The 24,067-nt window shown below is 33.6% G+C and overlaps 4 protein-coding genes across 6 annotated transcripts in view; 1 reads left to right on the top strand and 3 right to left on the bottom strand.

Annotated features, from left to right (window-relative positions):
- The window catches only part of LOC132697686 (thyroid receptor-interacting protein 11-like), a 72,471-nt gene extending 71,556 nt beyond the window's left edge, over positions 1 to 915 (bottom strand). Inside the window, exons 1-3 of the mRNA XM_060663246.1 lie at positions 718 to 915; positions 548 to 612; positions 293 to 340 (exon numbers count right to left, since the gene is read on the bottom strand). Coding sequence (XP_060519229.1) covers positions 293 to 340; positions 548 to 612; positions 718 to 808 — 204 coding nt within the window. The 5' untranslated portion in view covers positions 809 to 915. The remainder of the gene's footprint in view (positions 1 to 292; positions 341 to 547; positions 613 to 717) is intronic.
- Positions 916 to 1,497: 582 nt separating this feature from the next.
- On the bottom strand, positions 1,498 to 3,640 carry LOC132698312 (cell division cycle-associated protein 7-like). 3 transcript variants are annotated; one of them, XM_060664304.1, is made up of 6 exons: positions 3,542 to 3,640; positions 2,726 to 2,961; positions 2,418 to 2,655; positions 2,200 to 2,366; positions 1,915 to 2,152; positions 1,498 to 1,860 (listed from the first exon to the last, which is right to left on the bottom strand). In XM_060664304.1, the coding sequence occupies exons 1-6, from the start codon at positions 3,548 to 3,550 to the stop codon at positions 1,654 to 1,656; spliced, it is 1,095 nt and encodes a 364-aa protein (XP_060520287.1). In that variant the 5' UTR covers positions 3,551 to 3,640; the 3' UTR covers positions 1,498 to 1,653. The 3 variants fall into 3 exon arrangements, with proteins under 3 accessions (XP_060520287.1, XP_060520288.1, XP_060520289.1); XM_060664305.1 differs by lacking the exon at positions 3,542 to 3,640 and adding an exon at positions 3,013 to 3,114; XM_060664306.1 differs by having other exon boundaries at positions 1,736 to 1,878.
- A 218-nt stretch (positions 3,641 to 3,858) lies between these two features.
- On the top strand, positions 3,859 to 15,022 carry LOC132698231 (coatomer subunit delta). Its single transcript, XM_060664189.1, has 9 exons — positions 3,859 to 4,012; positions 4,110 to 4,149; positions 4,203 to 4,426; positions 4,487 to 4,666; positions 6,445 to 6,659; positions 6,797 to 6,952; positions 8,287 to 8,712; positions 14,528 to 14,732; positions 14,793 to 15,022. The coding sequence occupies exons 1-9, from the start codon at positions 4,010 to 4,012 to the stop codon at positions 14,880 to 14,882; spliced, it is 1,539 nt and encodes a 512-aa protein (XP_060520172.1). The 5' UTR covers positions 3,859 to 4,009; the 3' UTR covers positions 14,883 to 15,022.
- A 72-nt stretch (positions 15,023 to 15,094) lies between these two features.
- On the bottom strand, positions 15,095 to 22,754 carry LOC132698232 (protein FAM98A). The gene is made up of 8 exons (XM_060664190.1): positions 22,341 to 22,754; positions 22,096 to 22,289; positions 21,894 to 22,045; positions 20,342 to 20,632; positions 19,337 to 19,718; positions 15,723 to 15,827; positions 15,481 to 15,668; positions 15,095 to 15,424 (listed from the first exon to the last, which is right to left on the bottom strand). The coding sequence occupies exons 1-8, from the start codon at positions 22,394 to 22,396 to the stop codon at positions 15,287 to 15,289; spliced, it is 1,506 nt and encodes a 501-aa protein (XP_060520173.1). The 5' UTR covers positions 22,397 to 22,754; the 3' UTR covers positions 15,095 to 15,286.
- Between the last annotated feature and the right edge of the window lie 1,313 nt (positions 22,755 to 24,067).

The raw sequence follows: 24,067 nt of genomic DNA, 5'->3' as shown, positions 1-24,067 counted from the left end.
TGTCTCATGACAAATGACAATGTCATTCTGTAGCTGAAAAAAAATGGCAATAAAAATGTGCTCTCGCTACATCTTGCTAAATATTTCAAGAAAAAAAAATCTTTTATTTTCGGTTGTTGTCAAATGTCTGAAGAACTACTTGAAATTTAAAAAAATTTTAGTTACATACTGATAAGCACTAAAATTAATCACTCTGCTCTATTACATTATATCTGATATAGTCCCCGAGATCCCATTGCTACAATAACAAATTAATGCCAATTATGAAAAGGCAAAATGACCTAGTACTTACGGATTTGGAAGATTGAAGTGCCTTGGTAAAGCTTTTCAATTTTTCTATCTGAAATCCAAAAATAACATTATCCACATTAAATTGGAAAAAAAATATTCCAGGAGCTAATAAGTAGTTATTCAAAATGATGGTATTAATACATAAATTAAAAGGGTTCAATGTTGATGCGCCTATCATTTTGCTGGTATACTATAGCCCTTAATGAATTTATTGTCTAAAAACAACGACATCAATTTTAAGCTAATTGGTACTTACTTCAAGTTCCTGCTGAATACATATCCTTTTCAGTTCTTCATAGTTTACGTCAGACATCTGTGGTGCTAAAAGTAATTTAATTTAATCTGGTAATAGGTTTCAAAAATCTTGCGAAAAAAATAATAATCACTTAGAACAATATATCATAGAAATTATAGGGTTGTATTTACCTTCATCGTCCGCCAAAACATTGCTGGCGAAATTACTGATTTGGCCTTTTAAACTGTTCAAGCTTTCGTTTAAATTCAACCATGAAGACATTGCAAAAGTTTATGTAAAATTATAAACACAAACACCTCTACATTTAATAATTATTGTTAGTTTTCCAGAAATTGTTTTGCCAACACAACTTTGTTGATAGTTTGCAATGACAGGTGTCAAAATAGAAATTCACCTTCCTTTTAACAATGGCCAAGTGCACAAATCATTCTATTATCTGAAAGTGGCAAGAAATCTCTTTGATCAGGTTGTAATTTGTGATCCGTATCCCGTTTACAGAACAATTCTATAGAGTTTTGGATCCAGAATTATTCTTTAAAATTTGCTATCCATAGTCAGTATTCGTCAGCAGCAACAAAATTTTCAAGATCTTTCATTATGATATCAGACAATAAAACGAAGTAATGATAAATTTATATCCTAGAAAGTTTCTGAAAAATTCAACAGTACTTCACCTATACCACTGAACAATGTCTATTTTTTGCTTATACTCTGCATATTCTACTGTAAATTAGAATGATTTTTTACAAACCCCAATACAATGGGTGTTTCCTTATATCATAATAGAATTACACAAGGCTAACATACAAAATACAGATGATTAACTTAAACACAAATATATGAGGTAAAGAACCAGTGGCATAACTTTCTTTTTTTAAATGAAGCAACATTATTTTTTGTTTGTGTTGGGAGATAAATAAATAATAACAAAATTTACTTATATTATGTGCTATTACATACAGTTAAAAACAATTAAGTTATTTTGAATAGAACAATTCAAAGTCAAAATTATTTTTGATATGTACAAAAAAGAATAAAACACACAAAAAAAAGAAATGCGGTACTTGATAATTGGAACAAAAACCAAAAATTTTCCAAAAACAAACCTAAGTTATATGTAAGCAATTAGAAACACAATTCCTTAATTCTTCAATATGGCCATTACCATAGACTGCCAAACCCTTCTGAGAAAATCCTACAAGGTTGTTTGGGTCCAAACTGTCTTTTATTAAGCAGCATTTGCAAACCATTACAACCCACTTTTTATTATTGAGACAGGCTACTCTCCCATTATCCAAAAATCCTAATAAAGCCTAAAAAGACACACCTTTCTATAGAAGTTTATTTAGCTCTCTATATTTACCCACTTCGACATCTCGTTCTAAAGCAAAAGATAAATCCTTGTTTGGATCATCTCCTTCACCTCTCAACGATATCAGAAAGTCTTTCACGCTGTTGAAACCCTGCTGCTTACATAATGGTACTAATATTCCTGTTGGTCGTTTACCTTGCCTATTACGACAAATTGAGCAATTACAAATCTTTCGGCAGACAAAACAATGCCAATTTGGATCTTTCAAGGCTACAGCAGCATCTTCCCCATATCTAGAATGTTAAATTGTAAAATTTTTACTGTTATTGTAGATCATTACCTATTTTTAATGCAAACTCCACATAGCATGCCCTGCATTCCCGTGCATTCAGGGTTACGACAACAAGTTTTCTGGTCTAGGGTTTTCTGCCTGCATTGATGACATGTGGTACCATTTACTGAATAAACTTTTTTTTGCACACTCAAAGCAATATTGTCAAGCATATCCTACAAAAAAGTATATGACAAACAAACACTGCAACATCAGCAAACCCCTACCTGGGATACATCTTCTACAGGAATGAACACATGTTTTTCAACACGTCTATGTATAGATGGTTTGTTTTTGGGTTTATAATCCTCATATACATAATTAATATCCCTATTCAGGTTTTTAAAATAAGTAGATCTAACTGTTTCTTCAATATTTTCTAAATAATCTTCTTTATATTGGGGAACCTTATTTTGAAGCCTCGAGGACTTTCTTATTTCATCTACACGAACTACTCCCGACCACCTATGTCAAACAAAAATGCAGCTAACTGCAGGGAATTACGATATATGGCATATAAATTGATGTAACTTACTTGAATACTGTTTCCCGTTTTCGCGACTTGGTTTTGACTTTTTCTCGGCGAACTGGTTTTATTTCCTGGTTTAAAAGGGCAAATTCTTGTTCCAACTCCGGATCTCTTATTGATTTTAAAAGAGCATGCAACTCCTCTATATTTTTTTTTCTAGTTTCCTCAAACTGTGACAATTGCTCATTACATTGAATGTTTTCAGAATTATCAGAATTACTACGAAACTCCATTTCCATTTTCTAAAATATACAAATAAAATAATACTTTAGCTCACTTTTTTTCAGTTTTACCTTCATTGATTAAAAACCCTCAATAAAATTAAATATTATTCTTTCATTTATCGTCACTGACCAGTAATTTTCAATTTTTAACACAACCTAGATAAATATTTTGGCGCTCACACATAGAATAATTCAATTCAATTATGCGTTTCACAAAAAAATGTTGGGCTAGACTGCTAGGATCATTCGCCCATTGCCGACTTCCGTCGAGGATTTTCGCTTCTGGTCAATGACCACCACGTACAAAGAAGAAGAATAACCAATAATTTGCTCAGCTAGCAAAAATCGATTCTGACCGATACCAAAAAAATGACGACGGGGCCGACGACGATTATCACTTTAAAACATGCACTGAACACTAAAAACACTAAGTCCACACAGTGGAAACCGATATCAAACTTTTGAGGACGAATACAAGGGATTCTGTCGGGAGCGAACGGAGGTTAAACCGCCGCGTGCAATGCTCCACCACAGAATCCACATAGAATAAATTTGCAACGCAAAAATAAATTTCACAAAATCTTTTGAGCAGACTTACCAGGATCATTCGCCTATTTCCACTTCCATTAGGAAGTCAAAAAATTTCGGTCATAGACCCACATATTCTTGACCCGTCCTAATGGTCACCTACCAACCCCGTTTCTTTACTACTATACTACTGGCGCGAACAATAAAAACACATGCGCAACAAAAGTAATTAAAACATAGAATAAGTACTAGTTCTCGAAAAATTGTGGACAATAATAATTTGTCGGCATTAAGGTTTCCTCGGCGGATGCCTGTCATTAGGCGTATGATCCTAGTAACCTTCCCTGACTGCAAAAACTTTTCTCCTTCTTGTTCTGTGCCTTTAGTAGGCACGTCATTGGTGTTGATTTGTGGTGTGGAATAAAATCCCACACGTAAACGTCATCTTTTTTAGTGGTGAATTTGGAAAAATTTGTAATGTTTTTGATCATATAGTAGAATCTCTATTAGTTATCACCTGCCTGTACTTTCAGCAAAAATGGTAAATATAGCACTAGAGGAGTCGCGCTACTTGCCGAAATATGTTTAAAAAATTTGAACTCCATCTATGTAATTATTGTCCTTTTTTATTTTATTAGGTACTTATAGCTGCAGCAGTCTGCACTAAGGCAGGCAAGAGTGAGTATTTTTTTTGTAACTTTTAGGTTATCTCTAGAGTAAATTAATTTTAGCAATTGTGTCCCGTCAGTTTGTGGAAATGACCAAAGCGCGCATCGAAGGATTACTGGCCGCCTTCCCAAAACTAATCCCTACAGGAACACAGCATACTTTTGTTGAAACTGATTCGGTGCGATATGTGTACCAACCACTCGAGCGTCTCTACATGCTTCTTATTACTACACGAGCCAGTAACATACTAGAAGATTTGGAGACTCTCAGGCTTTTTGCTAGAGTGGTAAGTAGATGAAATTTTGGTTTGCAAAATCAGTTTTAAGTAAACGTCTTTCTTTTGCAGATTCCGGAATATTGTCGAACATTAGAAGAAAATGAAATAGTTGATAATGCTTTCAATCTTATATTTGCCTTTGATGAAATTGTTGCATTGGGCTATCGGGAAAGCGTAAACCTGGCCCAAATTCGAACATTTGTTGAGATGGACTCCCATGAAGAGAAGGTGTACCAAGCTGTTAGACAAGTAAGCATCCTGTCATTACTGTTTACTGTTTTTATTTTGCAAAATCCCACAAGTTGTGGCCTACAAATTAATATATATTATTATTTGTTTTATCTTTAAGAAAAATACTGCTTATTTCCTTCATTTCAACAGAAACTTGTAAGATCAGTGCCACATTAGCGAATGTATTGTTCTTGTCCTATTTGAGGCAAGACTAAAAAATAAATTAATTCTGGAGCAGGTAATTTCCTATTTTTAGTATGCTGCTCAAGTTAAAGTCAATATTTTTATATCCTATCAATGTGCTCTTAGCTTTGAGGAAAAGGTATTTATGCAACTTTTTGCTTATATCTTATGGGTGTCCTGCTGGCTAGTACGAAACGTCCATCAATTCTTTAAAAAATATATATTCTTTTAACTAAAATAATGGGACTTTGTCATTTTCCATTTCAACTGTTTGTTTTCACTATACAAGTTGTCAAATTTGATGTCATAAATTAAGAAAAGTAATATTGTAACTTATATTGTAAGCATAAATTTGTGTCTGTTGATTCCAATAGGTAATTACCACACAGAATAATATATTTAAAATGTCTTGTAAAAGAAGCTTAAAATCAAGCCACAAAAAAATCAGACAAACAATAATTTAACTAAAAACATTAAGTTCAACTTCATAGACTTTCCCCAGAAAAAATTGTGATTTTTTCCTAAAAGTCATACAGAAATTGGATTTACGTGAGAGTGATATGCATCAATATTGGAAAAGAAATCTCGTAGTTCACTATAAATAGCCTGTTCATCACTTGTTTGTATTAACTCTTAATACCAACAAGTGCAAAATTGTAAGCTTTAGCAGATCCAAAAATCCAGTAACATTCACCTATCATTTGAACTCTGGATCGCTCGAATGACAGAACCTAGTTTAAGATCTTGGAGTTTGGCTCGATTCAGACCTCACATTTACATATCACATTGATTTGGGTTTGTTTGTTTGTTTTTCGGACTTTGAAGGGTTTTGAGAACATCTTTACATATAGAGAGCTGTATTGTGCGCTTATGCGTTTAATTTTAGAGTATGCTAGCTGTGTCTGGCAACCATACTATGCAATTTACAAGGAAAGAATAGAGCGTGTGCAGCGTAAGTTCCTTAGAGGGATAGGTTTTAAATTGGGAATGTCATTTGAGGATATAAATTACGAGGAGATTATGAAGCTTTTGAATCTGACATCTTTGGAGAGTAGACGCATATTTTTTGACATCGCTACACTATACAAAATCCTTAATAACTTGATGGATTCACCAGATCTTCTAGAATCTGTTGGTTTTCATGTTTCTCCTATTAATGCAAGAAATAAGGCTCTTTTTAATATTGATTTTCATAGGACCAACTATGGCATCGAATGTGCAAGCTGACAAATATGTATTTTACTCACAAATAACGAGCATATTGATTTATTTTCTGACTCGCTCAGTAGTTTTAATTGCAAAGTAAAGATGACTATTTTTAATCAACACTTGGTAGTTTAGGAACTGTAAGTGTTGGTGTTACTATTTTTCTTAGGTTAAACTATATTATAATGATAATGTAAATGCTATATGCGTAAATAAAATTTTTAATTTAATTTTTAATAGATTGACCAACTTTGTTATAGCACCTTGTAGTTTAGTTAGTTTAGTTAGTGATTGTGTGTTTACATCCCCACAGGCCTATCTTCATTTAAATTAAGATGCTAAAAGCCCGAAACATTAAATTGTTTTTCTCTTTAAATATTATAAATTGTTATTATTGTTTATTTCAGACACAAGAAAGGGAAGCAAAGCTCAAAATGCGTGAGAAAGCGAAAGAACTTCAGCGTCAGAAAATGGAGGCTGCCAAAAGGGGGATCAAACCATCTTTGGGCAACAGCGCCGGTGGTTTTGGAAGTTCGTCGAATAATTACACTCCTGCCATCCCCGTAGATTTGTCTAGTGTTTCTAATGACATAAAACCGCCTTCGTACTCTTCTCCAGTACAGTGAGTATAGTTTGTAAATTGCTAGTTATTTTAAGGGATTCTAGAGGACGATAACTAACACTGAGATCAAGAGTTAAAACCAACTAACTATTATTAAATAACCAAAACTGAAGTGGTAATATCACATAAATCCACAGAAAACCACGCGGTATGAAACTGGGCGGCAAAGGTCGCGACGTCGAATCCTTCGTTGATCAATTGAAATCAGAAGGGGAAAAGGTGGTAACGCCAGTGATTGCCAGTATTGCCCAGCATGGCGCCCGGACACCAGCCATTAAAATGGATGTTGACGAGTAAGTTGCATCATTCAATTCACAATGGCTTAAAGAACCATAATTTAAGAGTTAAGTAATTTCTGAGGTAGAAAATTAACATGGAAACCTTCAATTTGAGATCAAAAATCTTTACTTCTCGAAGGAATCTTGTATAGATTATTTTTTGTTAGTCTTTGGTCAGTTTCAGTATGCCTCATTAACATTTTAAATTTAAGGGGATCCTGAAATATGAAATTGGTTTAGGACTAATGTTAAACTATCAGTGAGGAAGAATGGTTTAATGCATCTGCGTTCTAACGGGCCAATCATCATCAAGTAAAAAGTTTTAATGGGCTTATTTTTCCACCTATCTGATAAGTGGTTTTTTGAAAATGCGACTTTCTCAATATCATTCTATAGCTCCAAAATTAAGAGTGCTATGACAATTTTGTTTGCTGCTTCTTTCGTTTCACCATTTTATAGATCAGGTTCAGCTTTGAGTTAAATCCACACAAATTCATTGGATGTTTTTAGATGTTATTTAAACATTTACTGTAATTTAACATGTAATAAAAGATCACCAACTAGTAGCTTAAGTTTAACAAGTTGGGACTATTTCACCAGTATTTTTAAATAAACGTAACTATAAATCTGGGGCGGCATTACGATACTTGACTCGCGGTTGCGGTTATAGTTATTTTGCGGTTTAGTATTCTCTGGTGTTACGTTAATTTTGGTTAGTTTTGTTACCAGTTCCAGTTGGTGTTATTTTGTCAATTAGCGCAGAAGTGGGAGTTTATTTTCTCTAGAAAAACCCACACAATTCAGCAAACACATTTCTAATTTTCAATTTGCTGTCGCAAATTATTTGAGTATTAAGGGGATGATATGCTTTTCCAATCACATTTCTAATTTAAGATTTGCTCCCACAAATTATTTTTGTATTAATAGAGCGATACCCTTTTTTATTTATAAAATTTTCTTCTACATTAGGCTGTAAAATAACTATGAATGTGTCATTGACTGTTTCAATTACTCCTGGAAACCCCCATTTCGTACAAAAGTCTACTTTAATTTCATTCCTTTCTCTGTTGGAAAAATTATTTATTCCGGATCTGGTTATTGGTTTACTAGAGTGACTAGCCAAATATATTTATGTGCTGTGGTTTGAGCCATGCAAATCTGTGATCTATGATGCTGTAACATAAAAATGCAAGGCCCTGGTACCATCTAGTTCACAGTAAGAGATCCAACAGCCTATCCTTTTGGAATATACGGCCTTATTAAATCTGTGAACGCACTCACGATTTATGATTTTAAGTATCAAAGTGTGCCTCTTGATTGCGCATGTGTGAGTTACTTTCGTCATTTAGCGTACACTTGCGACTGGAAGAAAAGCTTATAGTCAGGATGGGCAGAGACGGCGGCGTGCAACAATTCGAACTTCTTGGATTGGTGACGTTGCACATCGGAGACGAAAAGTGGGGCCGCATACGCATACAATTGGAGAATAACGATACGCGTGGCGTTCAGCTGCAAACCCACCCGAACGTCGACAAAGAACTCTTCAAATTACGCTCGCAGATCGGTTTGAAGCATCCTTCGAAGCCGTTCCCGTTACATACTGACGTCGGTGTGTTGAAATGGCGGCTACAGAGCGTCGAGGAATCGTTCGTACCACTTTTGATCAATTGCTGGCCATCGGAGGCGGGCGACGGGAGCTGCGACGTCAATATCGAGTATGAACTCGCGCACGCGAATTTGGAATTGGCAGACGTTAACGTTCATATTCCCTTGCCGTAAGTAAATAATGATTTTTATTGTCTTTCAAAGAGCTTTGGAAGACGGAAGAACTGTGCTATGCTGGTTTAACACTTGTGGACAATTCTCATTCCTTTGCCATTTTTTTTTTATTAAATACCTCTTACCGAAATATTTTCACATTGTGATTTGATCAGAAATCGCTCTATAGATAATTTTTTTTTAACCAAAACTAACTTAAATAATGACTGTAAAGTCTAAGCTAAAGTTGTATTTGCTAGCCTAACGTAGTTTCTTATATCTTAATTGCACTTCACTTCACCAACGTAGAGCTATCGCATTTTAATAATATAGTAATAATAATAAATATATTTATTGCTGTGCCAAATATACATATTATTACACTAAAAAACATTAGATGGTACTAATTTTAAGGCAAACAAAAGGACTAATAAAACGCAGACATCCAGCAATGCCAGACACTGTTCAAGCCTTATTTGATGTAAACAAAATTACCCTAAGAACAAGAAAAAAAATCAAATAAACAAAATTAAATATGTTACGCAGAGTTTATAACACATTAAGCATTAAATATAGTTTTCAACAAAGAGAGAAGTCATAGCGCAAAAAGAAAAGAGTTGATAAAGATAAAAAGCAGAGTGGTTTTCCGATACAGAGTTCCAAGAAGATATTTTTTATACTGCTTTCTAAATGTTTTGGTTGATATTATTAAATCGAAAAGGCTTAAATTATTTGTTTTTTATGTATGTTATTTGTGCAATGTTATAAGAAAACGATCTTTTAAACACTTATTTTCGATATTGTGGCATTCTCAATATAATCTAAAGAAAAAGTGATTTTGTTAACAACATATTCAAGAGAGCTATAATAATTAATTTAAAATAGAATGTAGTGCGGTATAACCTAAAGAGCCAAGTGTGGAGAAATATAATCCTGCCGGCGAACTCCATAAACAAGCCGCAAACATGAATTTTGTATTTTCTGGATACAATATTGGTCTGCAGCGTCCATTTGCGTACACACCACAGCAATGACTGAACCGTGACGCAACGACGCAAAGTAGTTTCTTGGTAACAATCGGAAGAAAATATCTATGACTGTATATTAACTTAAAATTTCCATATGCTATTCTCAGTTTGTTTGTAATGTGATCCTTAAAGTGCAGCATAGAGTCCAAGATCATTCCTAAACTTTTTGATGTATCTGAGTATGGTATAGGAGTGTCGTTAATTTTGATGATCATTTTATTTTTGACATTATGTACCTGGGAGTCATTTCCAAAAATCAACACTGACGACTTAGTTGGATTTAGCTGCACTAGATTATCAAATGTAATTTTATAAAAGTATATTAAATTAATGGTAATTTTAGTCTCTGACTGCGTCATGCTCCTGAAAAGAAAAGTCAATTTGAGTATCGTCAGCATATAGGTGATAATAACAATATTTTAAATCCTTTACAAAGTTTAACGTATAGATTGTATTTATTATATTATTAAGGGACCCAATATGCTACCTTCTAGTACACCTAACTCAGCGGAGAGTGGTTCGGAATACGCATGGTCGCAGAAAACCTGTTGAACTCTAAGGACAAAAAATAATTTAAAAATGTAGTGTAAAATTAAAATAAAGCAATTTATGATTGCTCTTGTCAATAGCCTTGCTAAAGTCTAACAAAATTAGGGTGAAAATTCTGCCTTTATCCGATGCCTGCAGTAAATCATCAGTAATATTGATCAAAGCATTCTCACAAGTGTAATTTTTTCTAAACTCAGATTGTTTTGTAGGTAATATATCAAAAAGAGCTAAGAATTTTTTTATTTGCCTATCAATTATTTTTTCTAAAACTTTTGAAAGAGCAGGAAGGATGCTAATTGAACCCAGTTGTTTAAAGTGTGAGGTTCTTTACTTTAGGAAAAGGTGTGACCTTTGCATGCTTCCAAAATTTTGAAAAATAGAAGTTTAATATACATTCATTTATGACATATGTAATATGGAGCCTTTGGAGTAGTAATATTTGACATAATTTCGATACTACAGGTAGGAATGAGATGGGCCTATATGACGAAATATGTTGAGGTGGTTTCCCCGGTTTGAGAATCGTTTTATTCAGTTTAACTGATGCTTTATTTGGTAGTTGTTTTAGGATTTGACGTATGATTAGGTCAAACCCTGGCGCTTTGTTTGTAATTTTTCTTTGGGTGAGGTACACATTCTCCTTTCTTGGTTCAATCCATTCTAGGAGGTCTTCTCCTTCATTTGGCTGAAATTCTTTTTGCCATTAATTTCAAATTTTTACCTATTCGTTGCTCTTCCACTTGCATTTTTGCATTGATATTCCAAAACTTGTTACGCACAGGGTGGACAAATATGGATGTTTTTATAGTGATGTCGGTGGCTCTAAGAGTTACATAAAAACGCATATAGCTACTAGATACATAAATGCTGCTTATGCTGATAATAAAAAAACCTTTAAAGCAACGGTGTAAAAATGTTGGAAAAGCCAATATGTGCATGCGCGGTCTTTTGAACCAACCAATAGGACCTAAGAGTAAAATATCCCCAGATCTTTTTGTGTTCTTTTTCGTTTTGTTTTTTGGTTATAATATAAAGTTATATTTTTTATGTTTAAAATTCTAAATCATTTTGTGGCAGCTTTGATTCCTTGACCATTTTCAGATGGAAAAATAAAACTTTTTCTTATTTTTATTCTCACTTGGAGAATGTCAGGAGTTGGAAAGTTTATGTTGGCAGATAGCAAGTTAAATCGATTCAGTGGTAAATACCAATCGACTTTGATATTTGCCAAGTGCATTCAAGCGGACTCTGCTTGGTCATTTTATAATGACGTTATTAAATAGCCCTATAGATAATATGTTTCAAATTAGACTCCGGGTTCATAGTCAGCTATGTAAAAATGTTCTAAAACATATTTTCCAATTTCACGATCTAATAAATGTTTTCTTAGTGTAACTGCTAAATATGAGCTAATAGTGGTTCCAAATGCATATTCTAAAATTGCTAGTGCTAGTATCCTTGAACCACAAAAAACGCTTACAATCTCGATCTTCCTCACACAGCCCTATTTGCAAAAAATCCAATTGGAAAATTTATCTAAGCATCTAATACTACATGCACCTGAGAAGTTTACTTTTACCTCCGAATAGTTAATGCCAATGGTTTCTAAGTTCCAAAATCTTTTTAAATTTAAAATATCCTCTTCATTTGAGTCCGTTTCGATATCACCCTCGATAATTTGCGAATGCAAACTAGTCACAATGTTTTTTCGAAAAAAATCTTTACATTATCTTTCTCCATGGATTGTCCATCCCACTTCTGTTTTAATAGCCTGCAATTTATTCGTTAAGGGGCGCGTTCAACCTGTAATCACCAACCATTCGCTACCAATAAGCAACGATATATGGGTCAAATCTAAAAGATGTTTTTGAATATTTGTTAATTGATTTCGCCTTGCAACATTTTCGATAACTCTAAGGCAAGAGGGTTTTCTCGACTCGAAGCATATTTCGAGAACTTCAATTATAATTAACTTACTTGAATATTGAGACCCTTTATGACTACCTCCGCTTTATTGCACAGCTTAGTCGTGCTGCGCTGTGAACTTCCAAGCGTACAAACTGAAGTTTTATGCTTTCCGATAATCGGTAGATTGTTTAATATAAGTTGATCATTCGATTTCATTTTTATTTTTCTTTATAAATGCAGGATCACACGAAGCAGAATCGTGTAGCCCTTTACATTTTGTACTTCTAACGTCTTTTGTTTTGCAACATTTAGATTTATGAGCTGGATTAGAGATATGATATTTGAGTTGTTCTTTGTTAGCATTAATTTTTTACAATGATGTCCATGCTATTTTTTATATTGGCTTACCCACCTACAGGGGTTAACGGAAGTCACCGAGAAAAATGTTTAATACAAAAGTTGTATATTTTTTGCAGTATTACCTTTTAGAAACTAATGCGCTTCGAAAAGTTGAGAAATAGTAGCAAGTTATTTATTTGTAAAAGTCACACCCTATATATTTTCTGTTATAACGATTTCAAAAATAAATAGATTGTTGATATTTGGATAAGCCGTTCTTGAATTATTTAAGTTTAAATTTAATTAATTAATAATTTTAAGCTTTAAGTAGTTCGTCTTTTTTATTTCAATAATAATAGAATAGCCGCAGTTCAACGGCAATATCGTCAGATTAATCCTGGGCGACAAACGCATTATCCGACAATTTAATGAAACAAAGTCTCATTCGAAAAGGGAGAACCGTTGTTAGAAATGAAGATGACAACATGAAGGCAGCTTTACTTGTATGAATAATAAATAAAAAAAAATTAATTTCATACAACTTTTTAGAAAATCCCGAAACTTCAATCTCAATTGTTGCCCCAAAATTGAGACTGTCATATGACAAGTTCAGTTCACTTTATAATATTATAAATATTACCCCTACAAATTTATTCTAGTTCAAGGCTTATCTGAAGGGAATAAAATTCAACGATTACAATATTGGCAAGAAATGTCGAGGCATATAACAGAAGATCCCGATTTTTTGGGAAAAATTGTTTTTACTGATGAAGCAACTTTTAATCGGAAAAACAGGCATTATTATCATTATTGAAAATCCACATAAAATTTAGCCAATGAAAATTTTTCTTGATGGATATCTGACGGTTAATACATTTTTAGATTTAATTCAAAATAAAATGAAAATTATTTTTAAGGCCTGCCAGTTCGCCAACACATTAACCTGGTTTAGCAACATAATACCCGACCAGTTACTGAATACCTAAATGACAGATATGATCATTCGACAGACAGATATACCACTTTTAAACTCACACATCCATTTTCCTAACTAAGGGTTTCAATTTGCGGAACGCCTGACCAACTTTATTAACATCAGTCAGTTCAAAATTTAAACATAGCTGTTAAACCTTAAACAAAAAAAATCTATTTCAAAAATGATGAAATTATTTATCGGCGGTCCAAAAGCGACTTATAGTTAGGATTTTCAAAATAAAAATTATTGCAGCAACGAACATTAACAAAATAAGAGAATTAATTTAACTTTTCTATTAATTTAAATATTATTTAAAAAAAAATGCATATAAGTAGTTTCATAATTTAATTAGTTACGTATAGGCAAAGGTTTCTATCGGTACCTATTAGAATTTTCTTCAAAGTTACTTACAATTTAATTAGTGACTTGAAGTTTAAAAGCAGATGTTGCTTACCAGACGCGCGACTATACCGTCTTGGTAGGATTTGGCTGAAATCACTTCCAAGTATTATTTATTGTTATTTGTTAACGTCTACTTTTGCAAATAAATAGAATGAAAAATAGAACCATATTAAAGAAATGAAAAGTATTTTAATGATTATACATATTTACTTATTCAGAGTTATCAGTTAACGAAAATTGATACAAACAAATAATTGTTATAGCCTTTAGTATCTAATTCAAAATATACGTTGTAGCTTGTCCCCAAAAAAATATATATTAACCATTTTTTCGAATACACAAAACTTGAGCCTTTCGTGTTCCCATCTATATATTTTTGAAATCAGGAAAACAAAGATCTTTTGTCAAACAGAAAATATATAGTGTTCTATTTAAAAATAAAAAAACTTGCTGCTATTTTTCAACTTTGCGATGCGCATTTGTTTCAAATCTAAAAGATAATACAGCACAAATTATACAACTTTTGTATTGAAAGTTTTTCTCGATGATTCCTGTTAACCCCTGTAGGTGGATAAGCGCAAATATAAACAATAACCCTGTACTTGATGCAGATTTTTTTTTGCTTTACAGAATCGGTTGTTCTCCGGTGGTAGGTGAATGCGACGGCACATACACGCACGAGGTAAAGCGCAATCAGCTCGTCTGGAGTTTACCCCTAATTGATTCCGGAAATAAGACGGGATCGTTGGAATTCAACGCCCCGAGGGCGATACCGACGGACTTTTTCCCGCTGACGGTCACATTCACCTCGAAAACGTCCTACGCTAGTATTAAAGTAAGCGCCCATCTCGCATTCGCCATTCAAAGGGTTAATTTTTTCAACCTTTCCATTTAGATTATCGACGTGCTGATGGTAGATGACGATTCCCCGGTTAAGCATTCCGTGGAGTCCGTTCTGTTTCCAGATAAATACGAAATTGTGTAAAGAAAATATATATATCATTCACCTAGTTAGAAACCCAAAACTATTGTTCTTTTGCGAATGGAGTATCTTGTATAAAATATTTACTAATGTTTTATTCAATTATCTTTTTCAGTTTTGTTTGTACAAAATTTATAAGAATCCTTTGTGTATCTTTATTTCTACCTATACAATAAATTCACTATAAATATTGACTTATAAAAACACAGATGAAAAATCACGACTGACAATAATTTATTCCAGTTGCAATAGACAGGAAAAAGCGATTTGTACAGAAGTATTAAAAAAATTTATAATTATAAAATCAAAATCAAGTGTACCAATAGGCTACTGATAAACGCAATACAAAATATAAATATAGGAGGAGGATTAAAGTCAGATCTGAACATACAAAGGATCCATTCCGCTCATCTGTAACCTCCGCCTCTCTGGTAACTGGACCGGCCCCTTTGAAACCCGCCCCTGCCCATTCCACCGCCTCTGTGGTACTGCTGATTGTGTTGGTTGTCTTGCACATATTGATCGGTGTAAGTTTGTTTGTTCGCCTGGAGACGAATAATACCCGATAAAGGACAAAAACCTACGATCTACGATAACTAACCTGAAAAGAGTCGTACGTTTTGGGACGTTTATTTTGTTGGTACTCTTGACCCTGGCTGCCCCCGCTATCTCGCCGGTTGAAATTATTATAACTATCGCGGCTACGGTAATCATAACCACCGCCGCTTCCTCCGCTGTAACCGCTTCGATTGTCGAAGGATCTATTGTCGTAACCTCTGTTGTTGCCACCTAAGGAAAAATCAAACATTCGATAGCCGCCGCGATCATTTTAATTTGACTCACCCCGTCGATTTGAGTAACCTACGTCATTATCGAATGATTTGTTTTGATAACCACCGTTATTATCGAATGATTTGTTTTGATAACCACCCCTTCCTTGATAACCACCTAAAAGTATAAACATAAAGTCTATGGGTATACCGCAAATTTTCTCAACATCAACAACATCAAACATCTTGCAATTGTAGAATGTTATCCATCATTACTTATTATTATGCGTTTGTGATGCCCAAGTTACCTGCAACCCTCTTCAAGGAATAAAGGAATACTGGAATTTCGATACTTAGCGATTCGGGGAACCCCAATAAAAATATCGACTCCATTCATTTTTCAGAACAACGCGACGGCGACGTAATGCATACTATAAATAAATATGAATTTCATTGTATTTTTAAAATAATTTCGGTCAATTGACGCAAAAAAAATTGACCGGTCAATTCCACCAGCTAGAAACGAATAAAGAATTTTGGCGTTATTTCCTTTAACAATTCCTAATGTAAACATTGTATTTGTCGATTTCGAAAATAAAGATTACTATAATATTATAATAAATAACCAATATTTTACAGGACAATTTCTCGAAAAATTTTAAGGGAAAAAAAAAATGCTATAAGCGCGTGGTTTAAAATTTCTGTCGTGTTCGAGATATATGATGTGAAAATAATATGTTTATATTTGCTTTTTCTACATGATTTCCTAAATAATAAATAATAATTTTGCTGATACTTGTAGGTGGCACTATCTACATGTGTTTTCTCACTTTCAAAGGTTCATAGCTTTTTGTACGACGTTGCATCATTTTTGGTAGAAAAAGGTCTGCCATATTTCATCATCATTCATCTGGTTAGAAGTCACTAGAAGCAACCGTTCTCAACATATTTTGTGATGAATTTAATAGGTTTTTAAAAAAGGGAAACAATTCTAATAATGAAAAAACAAGAAGGCAACAAAACAATACCTAATTTTGGGCATTGGTAAAATTTACTATAAAAAAAAATAGTTCACTAATACTGATTACCTACTAGTGAACTCAGGAAAAAATTTTTGTGAGAACAAATTAAAATTTCTTATGTTTAAGAACCCCAAAGTACCAATTTCCGTTCAGACATCGCAATAACTTCGAGAATTATGCGGAAAAAATAAAAATCAAAGTTTGACACCCCATATCTCGAAAACGAAGCATTTTAAGCCACAAATTTATAATAACATTTTACCTTAAACATAACGGAGAAATCACCTTGTAAAATATCGGACGCTTATTAAATAACATCCTATATAAGTCCGTGTGTGTGAAGTCTTATTGGCATAATCACAGTCGCCACAGACGGACGGACGAAAACTTAGTTGCCGCAATAAAAAATTATATTTTCTATATAAAATAATTGTCTAAGATTAAATATCCTAATCCCTTGGTTTATACACATTTTTACAAAACAGAACTGCAAAATGACCGGGACTTTTTGACACTGGGTGCATTTTAGTGAAATTGCCAGAAATTTCACGTCATACTAACACTAGCACATAATATTACAAAATTCGTTTCTTGTCGTAAATAATCGGGCGAAATAAAACTGTACGCCCTGAGCATGGTAGTAGGGGCGTGCTTCTATCCCCTTAAAATCCTGACGTATTTTTGTCGCCCTTTTTATTCATTTTTTCTATTACACAAAAATACAAAAAAGAGGGAAAAATAAAAAAGAACTGTCATTAGGTTTGTTTCCATTTCAAATAAGGAATCCGCAATTTGATTGTTGTCGATGTAAAAACAATGGACCTAAAATTTATAACTGATTGCACAGACAGAGCTTGATATGCAGCTAACTTAATTTTAAATAATTTATTGTTACTTGGGATTTGACATAAATTTAAGGAGTTAAGAATTATACACTGCCACATTATGCTAAACTTAAAATAAAGGTGTGAGTATAAATTACATCACGTTAAATTTTGTGTAAATACATTCCCATAAATTTATATTGTTGTTCTGAGGGACCGTTTTTGATATTCTTGAACAATGTGCTTTAATTTTTTTTACTTTTCCAAAAAAATATGTATAATATATAACATCAAAACGCAGATAAGTTGTATAGCGCGCATAGGCTCAGACTGCCCTGACAGTTGCCAAACTGCAAGAAATTATGAGGGAACAGACTAGTCGTTTGAAACCAGATTCAAACTCGTAATTGCGCACACGCCCAAAATCCCAAATAAGTTTCAAACTAATATGAAAACAAACCTATTGTGGCATGACTACTTGCTATTCTGTGATCATAACCTTACATTTTATTAGATTAAGAATAAAGTAGTTATACCTTTTGATCATAACCTTACATTTTATTAGATTAAGAAAAAAGTAGTTATACCTTTTATAATTGCGTTTGATCCTGGTGTCTTTAACTGGTAAACGATTGAATCTACAAGCTAAAAAATTGCTAAATTCCGTTTGTTTTTAAATGAAGGTTTCATAGTCTGGCGCTTAAATTCCGGAGCGGATACGCCACCCAATAAAATGTTATTTTTTAAATAGTAACAAGTTTCAATGAATTATTATATATACCGGGTGGCTGTTATATGTTCTGTACTAAGCAAGTATATATACCTAAATTCTTGCTACATAATAGAATATCATTTTTTTTTGTATCAACATCAGCAACAAATCAGAAGAGAACATGAACAGGTTGGTTTTACGTGACAAAAATCTATTTATGACACAAACACAAGAACCACAAAATGTTCTTATTTAAGGTTCTATTTTTTTATTTTTTTTTACTGAAAATTGTGAATAGTGTTAATTTATTTTCAAGGTCTTTTTTTCCCTAATTCAAATCTTGATTTTAAAGACATTCAACTCATTCATTTTTAAATGGCGAGCGATTTCACTTGGTTTTGTCGGTAGCATAATTTCTGGCAGTAAGTCTTTTTACCTCCTATGCAACAATTAGCTTTGGTTGCTAATAAACATTGTTAGTAGCTACTTGAAAATTAATTAATCGAATGTGTTTAAAATCGTTGTTTGAATTACGAAGACTTTCAAAATAAAGTGTCACATGACCCAATATTTCATTAAAAAAATAAATCGAAACTATGTCAAGCCGTCATTTTGACTTATTGAAATGTCATTTTCACTAAAAAAAATTGAAAATTGTTTCATATAACACCACCCCAAATTTCATGGCAACATACCAAATTATTCAAAAGTTAGAGGGGAGGCGACTGACGGTAACTAAAAGCCTGTAGGAGATGTGTATAAAATAATGACCAAAAACCCTGTACACTAGATATATCTACAATTCTTATTATCCAAAATCATTAAACTTAGTTGTGAAAATAAAATTGTTTAGTGTTCCCAAGACACATCCTTGGGAGTCAAAATAGGTCAATAACTATTTCCCGTGAAGCTTGACAAATGGCGCTTGTGGCAGGACCAAATACTTAGGCAAAACAAAATTGAATTGAATATGACCACAATTGATATGATCACTTAATGGCAAAGATGAAATTAAATATACCGAATCCCTAAATGATAAGAATGCCTTAAAGAACTAGATCCAAATAAACTTTTATTTCAACATTTTTAAAGCTACAAATGTATGATTATGTTTTTTTGCGAGATTTACCTCCTCTGCCGCGAGAAGAAAAACTCTGGTCTCCACCTTCCGCCCCTCCCCTGCCACCTCCACTAACACCACCACCACCCCTTCCTCCCGTCATTGGTCCACTGGACCGGTTCTGCTGCCAAGAAGGCATCTCGGGCGGTGGCGGCGCTTGTTCCCAACTTCTTCCACCTCTGTCCGGCACCTGACCGATAATTACTTTGTTTAAAGGCGTTTTGGTGTTTTTTCTAACCGAGGCGCTGCTGGTTTTCTCGATAATCGCCAAATCCATCCTTGAGGCGATTAAATCTGAGATATCAACGTCGGGTTCCACCTTTAGCAGCCTGCGCTTTTCATGGTAGACTTTCTCAAATAGCTCGTCCTTATCTTTTGTTCGGTCTGACCACTAAAATATACATAATCTGGGGTTACAGATTTAAATATATTTTTAAGATGACTTAACAATTCATTCAAATTTGCGTGTTCATAGTTCATTCTAAATATCCAACATATCCAAAACTTTGTCAGGTTTGTCTCGAAATTCACTTATTGTGAGGTATTAAATTTGATAATTATAAATTTATGACAAAATAAAAAACAGCAGAATTATAAACTACTATGTAATTTTCCTATACCCATACCCTAAAACACTTGAAAAAATTGCAATCAATTTCCAATGCAACTTGTGAGACAACCAGTATACCGCTTTTCTCAATTAAATAGTTAGCATTTTTGGTTTCTATTTACTTGACAAAATATTAAGTTAAGTGCAAAAATTCATCAATGTAGTTGTAGTGATATTAGAAAATGTCATATAATTCGATTAGACTTTGAGTTTAGTCTGCAAAGTTCAGCTGGTAGCATAATCTATTTATTTGTTTTCCCACTAGTCAAAGCATGACATGTGATATCCAGATATTCTTTAGAAGCATTGCTTCTTTTTCTCTTTGATTCCGAAATAGTTTAGTATATTCAGTAGGCTTTATGGTAGTAAAAATGTCAACTGAACGCACTAAAACCTAAATTTACCTGAAATGACTGTATAGTCACATCCAATCGCGTCAACATCATCTCCCGTCGCAATTTATACTCGTGACTCAAATCGGCTTGCACTCCCTTGAGTATTTCCCACTGCTTGTCAGACAAAAAACCATTAAAAATGCCCTGGCCAATCAGATCGGCTCCCGCCTTTTTCAGCACAATGGGTACCGTTGTATCTAATTTGTCAAACAGTTGTTGAACACTAATGTTGGCTGGTGGCTTCGGGAATCGTAACGTTTGCAAAATCAATCTCATATCGGCCCCCTCGGGAGTCTCTTGCTGCAATTTACGCAACGAATCAATGTAAAAAATTAACAACATTTATTTTTTAATACGACGTGAATAAGACTTTCAAGATGTACAGACAAATATTGTCAATTAAGAGACTAGCAGGAATATTAAAATGTGTTTGATTGGTGTTTTGACAGAAAATAGATGGAGCACACATTTTTTGACTATTTGTTATATTCGAAAACTGGATGTGGTGGAAGACTCATACAACCATAATACAAAGTTCTTCAGCGCCTTCTTAACAGATGATAACTGGCCAGATGTACTGGGCGTTTATTCAATTGTGGTAGACTACCAGCAGTGAGAAAGAGTGCTCTTTGCTATGAATCTAATCGAATAACCTATTGCAAAAACTGTCCTCAGGGCCAAGGTAAGAGAAAAATTTAATACTACTCTGTCAGAAATGAACTAAGATAATGATTGTTCAGTTGTTCAAATAGGCGAGTCAAATTTAACCCAAAGCTTACTTGGAATTCTCACGTTGAAAGGACCATAACTAGAACAACAATTGTGCTGGTGAAGAGACACAAAAGGAAGGAAGCAAGAATAATAGGGAGAAAAAAGTACATTTTGCCAGACTCCGCACTTCTTTAGATCTGGTTTTTATTGTCTCTGTGGAAAGGAATATAAGAATTACATGTCAAGACAGGACATACAATTGTTAGCACATAGGCAAAATAATAGCCCAATATAGACCCTGTGAGTGTTGTAGTGTATATAAAAAAAACAATTTTAATAAATAATGATAACTAAATAATCACAAAGCATTGCCAAAACTGAAAAATGCAATAATTTTCACAACCACCAATTTAAACTATCAAAAGATTATGATGTTATTATATTATGGTATTGCTGAAAGTATTTTTTATAAATTATGTAAACAAACAAATGTTTCAAATTATTCTGAGGCTTTTTTTCTATAAAAGTCTAACATACTATCTTAGAATGAATTACCCTATAAATTTTAGCTTTCATGTCTTGTTGTCAATAAACATCATTATTATATTAATATTTTTTTCTGGAATAATTATAAACCCTATTGAATTGTGATAGAAGATTATATTGTTTAGGGCCTTTATACTGTTTATCCATGACTGTCAGTGGATTTTGTCTCTTAAGGTATTAAGTACTCAATTAGTGGTGTCAACTTTTACTGCATTCTAGATAAATAAAAAATAATCTTAACCTCATTTAGTTTCATAGTTGTTACATCTATTAAAGCAAAATTTCTAAGAAAAAACGAACTTACCAGTTTTATTTCAATCTTTTCTGGCTTACCCTCCTGCAAAATCCGCGCTGCCATAAGTTCGGTAATTAAATAATCAACCAGCAGCAATCGGTCAGATATGGTCTGTAACCTTTCAGATAAGTGCCCTTGTATTAAGCCCTTATAAGGGCAATCTGAAATTGTTGAATATAGAATATCCCAAAAAATAAAGTGGGGTTCTTACTGAGCTCCTTCAGAAATGATGTTATTTCCATTACAAAAGATACTGAATCTTCAGGTGATGCAATGGCATTAACTTCTTCATCAATGCCTAGCAATGTCCGTATCTCGTTAGTTAAAAAACTCACCAATGTAGTGTATAATACATCCTTTGGCCCGGACTGTAGATTGGCGGACTTCAACAATGGTCCTGAATAACTGCAAAAATCGATCGAACAATGAAGGCGACTCTGTTTAAATAATGCTTACCCAATATCCTCCAGGCCTTTAAGAATTTTATCTTCAATTCGGCCATGGGATGCCATTTTAAAGGAAAAATATAAGAAAGGAGAGAAACACGGATAACCTCAAAATCTTAAAATATTAGTCAAACAAATGCCAAATAGGTTACAAACAATAAGTCCAGAATCACAGATTATTTGTTTTGTATAGTAATAAAAATAATTAAAACAGGTTTATAGAGAAGACAAAATTTCCAGATACCAAAAACTTTCAACTGCAAGTGGTTGATCGACTCTAGTACAGAGAACAAAGATAACCTCACACATCTCCGACAGAGAATGAACAACTCTATTCGTAACTCAGACTTGTCCATGGCATTCACACAGTAGAAAGGGGTATTTATCAACAAGTTGGCAATATGAATTACAAACGTTCATTCAATGTGGTGTTCAGAAAGCTCACCATCGCGCAACGCGGCGCAATCGCTATTTCAAAAGCTGTTATGTTCCGTGAAATTTGTAGCAGAATTCGAACCTATGAATATATTTGAATTTTTGAAAATTGAAAATTTTGAACATTGTGGCCGTGGGTTTGCGAATAATGAGTCAGTGAATTGACACATATTATAGACAGAAACAACTATTTTCTATCTCAGAAAGTAAGTCAAAATGAGACATTCCAACACCTTCTACTTTATAAACGAACAATGATCTCAACACTTAAGAGTTACGTGGAACATGGGTTGCCCACAATTCAAATTTCATTTTAGATACATTATTTAATAATAGTATTAATATTACTAGTAGTTTATTATCTGAACTGTTTCTAACTTATGCTCCTGCTTTTTCTAGTAGCTGCATCCTAAAATTCAGAAATCTATTACAGAAATATAAGAAAATATATTAAAATAAAAATAAAAATATTTAGAGCCAGGGTGCTGGTATCCTGCACGGAAACATAAGTCTAGTCTATTTGTAGATTATAGACGGCTGTTCACAGAGCATACAATTATTATTAGAAGTCCTTGCGTTTGTAAGGTTACGTAGGTTGCAAAACAATAACGTAACACTTGTGCTTTATAGTTGCTATTGAATTACTCCCCACCAAAACATGTTACTAAATTAACTGCATAATAGCTTGCTCCCCGAACCAACCTTCATAAATAATGCTATCGACCCCCGTCTTTATGTACACTAAGAAATTCTTTCAGCCTCTTCTTCTGCTCAGGTCTCAGATTTTGAGACCAGGCACCCAGAAATTTGGCCAATTCGTTTGACATTGTTTTCTTTGTTATCAGCTATGCTTCAATCGAACGAACAAAGAAGAGACAAGCAAACAGTGTCCCAGCAGAATATATTTGCTTAGACATGCGGAGTAATGGTTTAGGTTACTAATTCTCACTGGAATTGTTGGTGCGATTTGGATCAGGCCTTTACCAAATTCCACTATTGTTTGTTGACTGATCTTCCCAAATGTTCATTGTAAACAGCATTATTATGCTTCCCATTGTGGAGTTGTAACTTATGTGGGCTTCTAGTATCACTTCACACTGTTCTCCTACAATACAAGCACTTTGTCGATGCTAACAGAACTAGACATCAAAGTCCCCGTCACTCCTTAACTCGATTATTTTAAATTAGCGTATTTGCTATTCGTAATTTGCTCTACTTGATGTCGTAAATTTTTCAAGTCTCCAGAATTTCCATCAATTTTCTCTATAACAACAGAATTTTCTGCGATTTTTCTTTTGAAGT

Source organism: Cylas formicarius, unplaced genomic scaffold (assembly GCF_029955315.1).
Source record: "Cylas formicarius isolate icCylForm1 unplaced genomic scaffold, icCylForm1.1 PGA_scaffold_2__14_contigs__length_35257938, whole genome shotgun sequence".
NCBI classification, from domain to species: Eukaryota; Metazoa; Arthropoda; class Insecta; order Coleoptera; family Brentidae; genus Cylas; species Cylas formicarius.
Note: the sequence above shows the minus strand (reverse complement) of the source record. Positions and strands in the feature narration are given on the sequence as shown.